Genomic DNA, 8,508 nt, shown 5'->3' with positions numbered 1-8,508 from the left:
TATGAAATGTTTTGGTTTTTAATATGTGAGCCTTCATGGTGTAATAATACACACCAAATCCAACACCCTCAATCACTTATGATTTGAATTTGATCTTAATGAATACTACTATTGGCAATAATAATCTAAAACCTAAAAATGAAGATAAGTAAAAAAAGTGAAAAAATAAGGAAATACTCTCACACCATGCATAGTTGTCCCCACTAAAGTATCCAATACCCAAAATTTTAAATTTTTAAAGAGCCGTTGCCCTTTCAAAATCTTAACATTTCATGCATAACACCGATACCCTCCCAATTTTGCTTTTATATTTGGGCTCATGCAAACTTGCATATTGGCGGCAAGAAAAAAGAAATTAAAACAAAATGTCTCGAAAATACACCATCCACACGCATTCCAGCTCCTCATCAGGCGCGTGCATCACGTTTTCTTTCCGTTTTTTTCAGATCAAGGGTCCTTTTTGCTTCAACCCGCACCTAACATCACGTGTGAATCACGGAACATTCTCGCGCGTGTGAAGAGGGATAGAAATATCAGAGCCAAAACCCTCTTATTTTTCACTCTCACACGCCCTAGTCTCTCTTTGCACAGAAAACAAATTTCAGAGAAGGAAGCACTGAAAAAACGAAGAGACTCTGGGAACCCCAAATCCCAGAAACTCAGTCTTCGCTGCAAAATGGAGAACAAGCTTTAATCGAACCGAAACCTCGCCCCAGAAGATGTGTCGCTGATTCGATTTCTAGGGTTTCGGTTTCTCTCTCTACCCGCCTTGGACCAGCTCTGGGCAACGTTTCAACGGCCATGGTTTTCTGCCGAATCGGAGCATATTCGAACACCCAATTGGACGGAGAAGACAATCGGCGAATGCCCATTTGCTAGTTTCCGAGAGAGCCAAAAACGTTTTTGTTTTTCATTTTCCGTGTTTTACATTTTTCGTGTAATTTCTTCTTCTAGTTTTCCGTGTGGTGATTCCTGCGCTTTCTGGTCATGCGATCATCGCCGTCTTCATTGGGTTCGTCGTCTCGATCGGGTTTGCGGCTTCGTAAGAAGCACAAGAGGTTGGATGCAATATGTGAGGAGGAGTACACTCGGAACCATGGTGAGTTGAATGATGATAATGATGGGTTGAATCCCGATGCAGGAGTTCGTCGGAGCTCCCGGGTTCGCCGTGCCCCGGTGCTGCTCGACGCATCTCCCGCTCCGCCGAAGAAGCGACGGAGGCTGCGGAAGGGTGGAATTGATCTTGGCGGGGAGAGTCCTATGAGTTTAGGGCGGGAAAATAGAGGTTCAGGTGGGGCTTGGAGTTCTAGACTGAGATCAAGGGTTGGCAATGTAAGTTTTAGGGTAAAAGAGGAGGGGGAATCGCCACGTGGGAAAAGGAAGCTTTTTGAGGGTGTGGTGGGAAAGAAGGGTGATGATGAGGTTGTTAAGAAGGAGGAGTTGGAAGGTTTGATGCCGAAAGTGGTTAAGTCGAAAAGACCGGGGAGGATTAAAGCCACAAAGCACGATGAAGGGCATGAAGATGATGTGTCTAATGGGAGTTTGGAGGGGAGTAAGAGTCAGGAAGTGGTGCTTCTGTCGAGTAGTGACGAGGAGAGTGATTCTGAATCGGAAACTGAATTGTCGGGAGAGGATCAGATGTACGAATCAGATGGAAATTCCCCTTGTATGGTAGGAAATGAGGATGGGGATCAGATGACTGATTCGGATGGGAGTGTCCCTCTCAAGGTAGAGAATGAGGAGAGGAACTTATCCAACGATTTGCAAATGAAGGAGTGTGGCGATGACATTGAATCGTCGTCTCAGGTAGAACGTGAAGAAAAAGTGGATTATCAGTTAGAGGGTGCGAAGGAAAGTGAAAGTGTTGGTAATGCAACTGAACACGTAGACAATGAAGGATTCGTTGGTAAGGAGGTTGATGATGGTGAAAATTTCTTGAAAGATGACAATGTTGATAAGGAGGATGATGTCAATGAAGATGTCTTGAAAGATAAAAGTGCTGGCAGGAACGATGAGTTGAAACATGCTTCAAATGACAAGCGTGGTCACCTGCGTATTAAAGAGGGCAGGCGGTGTGGTTTGTGTGGTGGAGGGAGCGATGGTAAGCCTCCAAAAAGGTTAGCTCATGATAATGGTGAAAGCGAGAATGAAGCTTATAGTGGATCGTCATCTTCAGAAGAGACTAACTATGATATTTGGGATGGTTTTGATGATGAACCTGGTTGGCTTGGTCGTCTCTTGGGTCCTATTAATGATTACCATGGTATTACTAGAATATGGGTTCATCTGCACTGTGCTGTATGGAGTCCAGAGGTGCGATTTTAATTTAATAGTTTCTGAAACATGGTCTGCATCGTAAAACTGCATATTTATGGAAGATTTCAATAAGCAACATCGCAAACTGACGTGCTGATCACAGTGATGTTTTTGGCCTACTTAAATCTTTTTGGCATTAAGAGTCTTTCTCTGATCATTGTTAATGAAACATAACAAGTTCTAAACTGCTAATAGGTAATACATAGTTGTCTTGTAAATATGTTCCCCTTTTTCCTTAAGAATATAACTTACATAAGGGATATGAAACAACTATGCCTTTTTACAGTTCTTGGCCCTGGTTGTAGGTTAAAACACCTACATGCAATATAAGATGATTTTACAGATTTTTACACTTTTTGTAGACTCTATTCTTAAGTTCTACGTGCACCATTTAAATTTAGTCATCTGTCCCAAAACAGAGACCTTTGTTTTGACCTGAAATTATAGATTCTATGTTGAGACTTTATTGTAAAATATTAAGGCTGTGTGATTATCTTATCCATCGTAATGCGTAGACATAGCCAACTCACCAACACATACAATTTTTCATTCCTCTTAAATTTTATTAACTTAATTCTTTGACGCTCAGAGTTGTCACAAGCTTGGTCAACTTTTGTGTTGAAGTAAATATATGTTGTGACAAAATTTGCAGGTTTATTTTGCCAACTTTGGATGCTTAAAAAATGTGAGGGCCGCACTTTTCCGAGGAAGGGCATTGAAGTGCACACGCTGTGGGAGGCGAGGGGCCACCACTGGTTGTCGTGTTGATCGTTGTCCAAGAACTTATCACTTGGTTGGTTACGAGTCTCTTGTTAAGAACAAATGAAATATTTTGAACTCCCTTCATTTTGTTATTACAAGCAAGAAAATAATTCTTTTATAACACAACAATGATCAGAATTAACATTCTGTCTGGGTTTTGCAGCCTTGTGCCAGAGCTAGTGGTTGTATCTTTGACCATCGTAAGTTTCTGATTGCCTGCACAGATCATCGGCATCTCTTCCAACCTCGTGGTAGTAAATATTTAGCCCGGATAAAGAAGTTGAAGGCTAGGAAAATGATGTGGGAGATAAGGAAACGATCAAATGAAGCTTGTAGAAAAGATATTGGAGATGAAGAGAGATGGTTGGAAAATTGTGGAGAGGATGAAGAATTTTTGAAACGTGAGAACAAGAGGCTTCAACGTGATTTATTGAGAATAGCCCCTGTGTACATTGGGGGTTCAGACTCTGCCTGTGAAAATTCATTTCAGGGTTGGGAATCTGTTGCTGGGCTCAGAGATGTCATCCGTTGTATGAAAGAAGTTGTCATTTTACCTCTGTTATATCCTGAGCTATTTGATAATTTAGGGCTTACACCACCAAGAGGTGTTCTTTTGCATGGGCATCCTGGAACGGGGAAAACCTTAGTTGTCCGTGCATTGATAGGTGCATGTGCCCGTGGTGATAAACGAATTGCATATTTTGCCCGGAAAGGTGCAGATTGCTTGGGAAAATATGTTGGTGATGCCGAGCGTCAACTAAGACTATTGTTTCAGGTTGCTGAGAAATGTCAACCTTCTATAATATTCTTTGATGAAATAGATGGTCTAGCACCCCTTCGCACTAGGCAGCAAGACCAGACACATAGTTCTGTTGTGTCAACATTGCTTGCTCTTATGGATGGTCTGAAGTCTAGGGGTTCAGTTGTGGTCATAGGTGCAACAAACCGTCCTGAATCTGTTGACCCAGCACTTAGGCGCCCTGGTAGGTTTGATCGGGAAATTTATTTCCCATTACCATCAATCGAGGACAGAGCTTCCATTCTCTCACTTCACACTCAAAAGTGGCCAAAACCAATTACCGGATCCTTGCTTGAGTGGATTGCAAGAAAAACACCAGGCTTTGCAGGTGCTGATCTCCAGGCTCTTTGTACCCAAGCAGCTATTAATGCGTTGAAGAGGAATTTTCCATTGCAAGAAGTCTTGTCTTTAGCTGCCCAAGAAAAACATTCTGGTTCTGAGCCAATTCCTCTTCCATCCTTTGCAGTGGAGGAGAGGGACTGGTTAGAGGCTGTTTTTTCTTCCCCACTTCCCTGCTCTCGAAGAGATGCTGGAAATGCTGCCAATGATGTAGTATGCTCCCCTCTTCCAATCCAGCTTACTCCTTGTTTATTGCAGCCACTGTGCACTCTTCTTGTATCTCTTCATCTTGATGAACGTCTATGGTTACCACTTCCCATATTGAAAGCCGTAACTGTGATAAAGGATGCTACGATTTCTGCTCTGGACAAAAAGCAAAAGCCTTTTGATCACTGGTGGTTGCATATGGATGAATTTCTTCACGAATACAACACTGTTCACGAGTTAAAGAGACATCTTACTTGTTCTGGTATTTTATCTGAGGTTGATGGCATTATTGGTTCTAATGATACAGAGGGTGATACTGACGATAGCAACTTGAGGCTAGAATCCCCCTCAAGGAACCATCTTGGTATGCGTAGTGGTTTATTTGCATTGACCAACAAATCAGGATTTCGGATACTAATTTCTGGAGATCCTCGATCTGGCCAGAGACATCTTGCTTCTTGTCTTCTTCACTGCTTTATTGGAAATATTGAAATACAGAAGATTGATATGGCAACTATTTTACAAGAAGGGCATGGAGAAGTGGTGCAGGGGATTGCACAAATATTAAGTATGTCTCTTTTTCTAGTTTTGTTGATTTCTGTACTTTTGTTATCACTGTTGGCTAAGTATGATTAACAATAGCTCTGGATATCAAATAAGGTGTTTCCATCCTTAGGCTTACAAGATTATGCATTTTTTATTCTATCCACTGAAAGATGCCAAGTGTGAGAGGAGTTGAATTTGTTGGTCTGTACAAAAATACGGGTGCTCATATATTTCATACTTGTAGCACTTCTGGTTTTGATACTCACAATTAATTTCTGTGTGGCAGTGAAATGTGCTAGCAGGCAATCTTGCGTAGTATTCTTGCCAAAAATTGATTTATGGGCTCTGGAGAAACATTTTCAAATCTCTGAAAGGACTGATTCGTGTTTAAAGAGAGGCAAGTCCTACTTCACACCAAACCAAGTTGTTGTGAAGGAAAGAGAGATCAATAATGAGAAAAGCTCAACTGAGATGGCCAATGGCCAAGCCATCACAAAGGCTTCATTTGCTTGGATGTCATTTGTTGAGCAGGTGGAATCCATTGGTGTATCCACATCCTTGATGATTTTGGTATGATATTTTTCTTGCTTTTGATATTAAAATCCTCTGCACAATTGGTACTAGGTTTTTGCTCCTTTTGAAGTTAAATGTTGATTTATTCTAGTCTGCTATTTCTTAATTGTCAATTTAGAATATTTTAATATAAAGTCATAGTCATATTAAGTAATTCTTATGGATTTTAATATTCAGATACAAATATTTGTCCAGTAACATTGTCAGGCAAAATGATACTATTAGCTTGACATTTATAATATTTATAATTGTTTAGCAGATCCTTATATTTTGTTTTTCATATATTACAGGCTACTTCGGAAGTTCCCTATAAAGAACTTCCTTGCAAAGTAAGAGAATTCTTCAAGAGTTATCAATCTAGAGACAGCCAGTCAACTCCATTGGAGCATACAGTTCCTCGTTTCTCTGTGCAGATTGATGGGAATTTTGACCATGACATGGTGCTCAATTTATCTGCACTAGAGTTATTGAGAAATGTAGTTAAGCAGCTGGTTCAATTGATTCATCAGAGATCTCATGCTCATACGGGTAGCCAAAAGGGCCGCAGAACCTGTGAATCAATTGAAATTTGTAAAAAAAAGGTATGTCAAAGAAACGATGGATCAGATAAAAAGAGTGAAATCCAACACGAGTCCTTTACAAAAGTTTCACCAACACCAACCAGCAAGTCACTGAAGGGAAAGTCAACCCTGTTGTCGGCAATATCTACACTTGGTTATCAAATTCTCTTATACCCTCACTTTGCTGAACTTTGTTGGGTCACTTCAAAACTCAAAGAAGGTCCTTGTGCTGATGTAAGTGGACCTTGGAGGGGCTGGCCTTTCAATTCTTGTATAATTCGTCCTAATAATTCACACGACAAGATTGTAGTTTCTTGTAATTCTGGTAGCATTAAAAGCAGAGAAGCATCTGGTCTAGTCAGAGGCTTGATTGCTGTTGGTTTATCAGCTTACAGAGGTGTTTATAGATCAGTTAGGGAAGTTTCCCTGGATGTAAGGAAGGTTCTTGAGGTCTTAATTGAGAAAATCAATACCAAAATTCAAGCTGGGAAAGATAGATATCAATATTTCCGTATTTTATCTCAAGTGGCTTATTTAGAAGACATGGTCAACAACTGGGCTTACTCATTGCTAAGGTATTTCTGCTTTTCCTTTACTATGCGTGGTTGGTAAGGTATTACTGTTTTTCCATGTCAACATTTTGAGTGTTTTGGTCTCTAATAATTCCTTCCGTTTTAGTCTGGAGCAGGATTCCCATGAGCATACAACAAAGGTTACACCAGCAAGTGGTGGGTTATTTAACAGTCATCACATTAGTGAAAAACGCCAAACAGAAGGCGAGGACTGCCATGTTTCTGTTGCTGGAGATGGTCATGATTTGAAGACATTGGAGGAAAGTCATAACGGAATTCCTACCGAAATGGCGGGGTGTATTGCCTCTAACCAAAATGGTAATTTAGATATTGATTGTGATGATGGAAATGCTAGTTCTGAAGGATCTCTACAGAACCATTATTTTTCTGAAAAGCATATCAACAGCTCTGCTGATGCTGCTATGATTGCAAACCAACCTCTTCATCCGGCTACAAGTCAGCAGAATGGAACACTATTAGTACAACATGAATCTCTAACGGCTAGAAATAATGAAAAGGTGCATGAAAAACTAGGGATTTCAAATAACTTCAGCAAATCCATGGGCACTCAAACTGTGGTTCTTTCTGCAAATGGAGTTCACACTGCTTTGGAACCAGAGAAACAGAATATTGAGATTGGTAACCGTCCTGTCTCTGATCAGCCTCTTATTGTGTCCTCATCCTCGCAAGACACTGGTGCAACATTAAGTGATGTCAAATCTGACAAACATGAGAATGCTACAGACAATGATGTCTCTTCAAGTAATGGTAGTGTTCCTGCCGAATCGGGGGTTATATGCTTGTATCAATGTTGCCCTGCATGTCTCCACGGTCTCTATCATTTGACAAAGAAAATACTTCTTAGAGAGTGGGGGATGAACGGTGACCAGTGGAGTGTAGAAGATGTACATGATGCTGTTGCAACATTATCTGTGGATCTTATTTCAACAGTTAGAAAAAGCTTTGTGGCTGAAGATTTCATCGCTTCATCAAATGAAACCTCAAGGCATGAAACATCTCTTGATTGTTGGAACCAGAGAACGTGTAATGCTGAAAACCAAGACAAGGATTTAGTGCCTGTGGAATGTATTTCTCACTCTGCAAGCGAACATGCAACTGCAATTGAAGATGGGGCACTGAATGATCTTAAATTTGTTTTCAGAGATGGTGTACTAGTTCATATGGACCCTGACAAGGATGTCTCAGTTCACTGTAAATTTCAGAACTTAAGCCTTTGTTCTCTTAGAGAGTTGATAATAATGACAAAGCGACCTTTTGATTAGGCTATTGATTCATACTTGAATTGCTTGGCAATTTTTTGGTGCTGATGCGGCATTTGTATATAACCTTTTTGAGATTCAAATATAGTTTTCACTTCTCTTTTTAAGAATATCTAAGGACTAAATATGTTTTGAAATTTGTGCTTAAACATGGTTACAGTCTTTATTAATTAGTAATAACGATGTAAAAAATTAGAAATAATAAACTTAGGAATAACCGTTTTGAAATAATATTAGTTTTAAATCTAATCGATTATAAAATTTACGTGAGAATTTTATCATCTCAACTTTTCCTTTATTCTTATTATTAACATTATTTAAAGTGTTTTAATTTGAGAAAAATAATTTAACTTTTTTTTTTGGAAAATATATTAAGTATATATTAAAATTTTTACGTTTTATCTTTAGATTTATTATTTTGGTAACAGTTAAAGAATATTTAAAATTTAGAGCTTAGAGATTAAAGATATGTTTAAAAAAAAAAAGTGAAGAATTGTATTTATTTTTTGTTAAAGTTCAACAATGGATTGATAATTCTGTTATAATTTAGAATA

The 8,508-nt window shown here is 39.3% G+C and overlaps 1 protein-coding gene across 1 annotated transcript; it reads left to right on the top strand.

The window, feature by feature from the left end:
• The first annotated feature begins 486 nt into the window (after window positions 1–486).
• LOC106762091 lies at window positions 487–8,064 on the top strand. Its single transcript, XM_014645800.2, has 6 exons — window positions 487–2,313; window positions 2,969–3,109; window positions 3,242–4,991; window positions 5,256–5,539; window positions 5,833–6,677; window positions 6,781–8,064. The coding sequence occupies exons 1-6, from the start codon at window positions 988–990 to the stop codon at window positions 7,955–7,957; spliced, it is 5,523 nt and encodes a 1,840-aa protein (XP_014501286.1). The 5' UTR covers window positions 487–987; the 3' UTR covers window positions 7,958–8,064.
• The last annotated feature ends 444 nt before the right edge of the window (window positions 8,065–8,508 follow it).

Source organism: Vigna radiata, chromosome 5 (assembly GCF_000741045.1).
Source record: "Vigna radiata var. radiata cultivar VC1973A chromosome 5, Vradiata_ver6, whole genome shotgun sequence".
NCBI lineage: Eukaryota > Viridiplantae > Streptophyta > Magnoliopsida > Fabales > Fabaceae > Vigna > Vigna radiata.
Note: the sequence above shows the minus strand (reverse complement) of the source record. Positions and strands in the feature narration are given on the sequence as shown.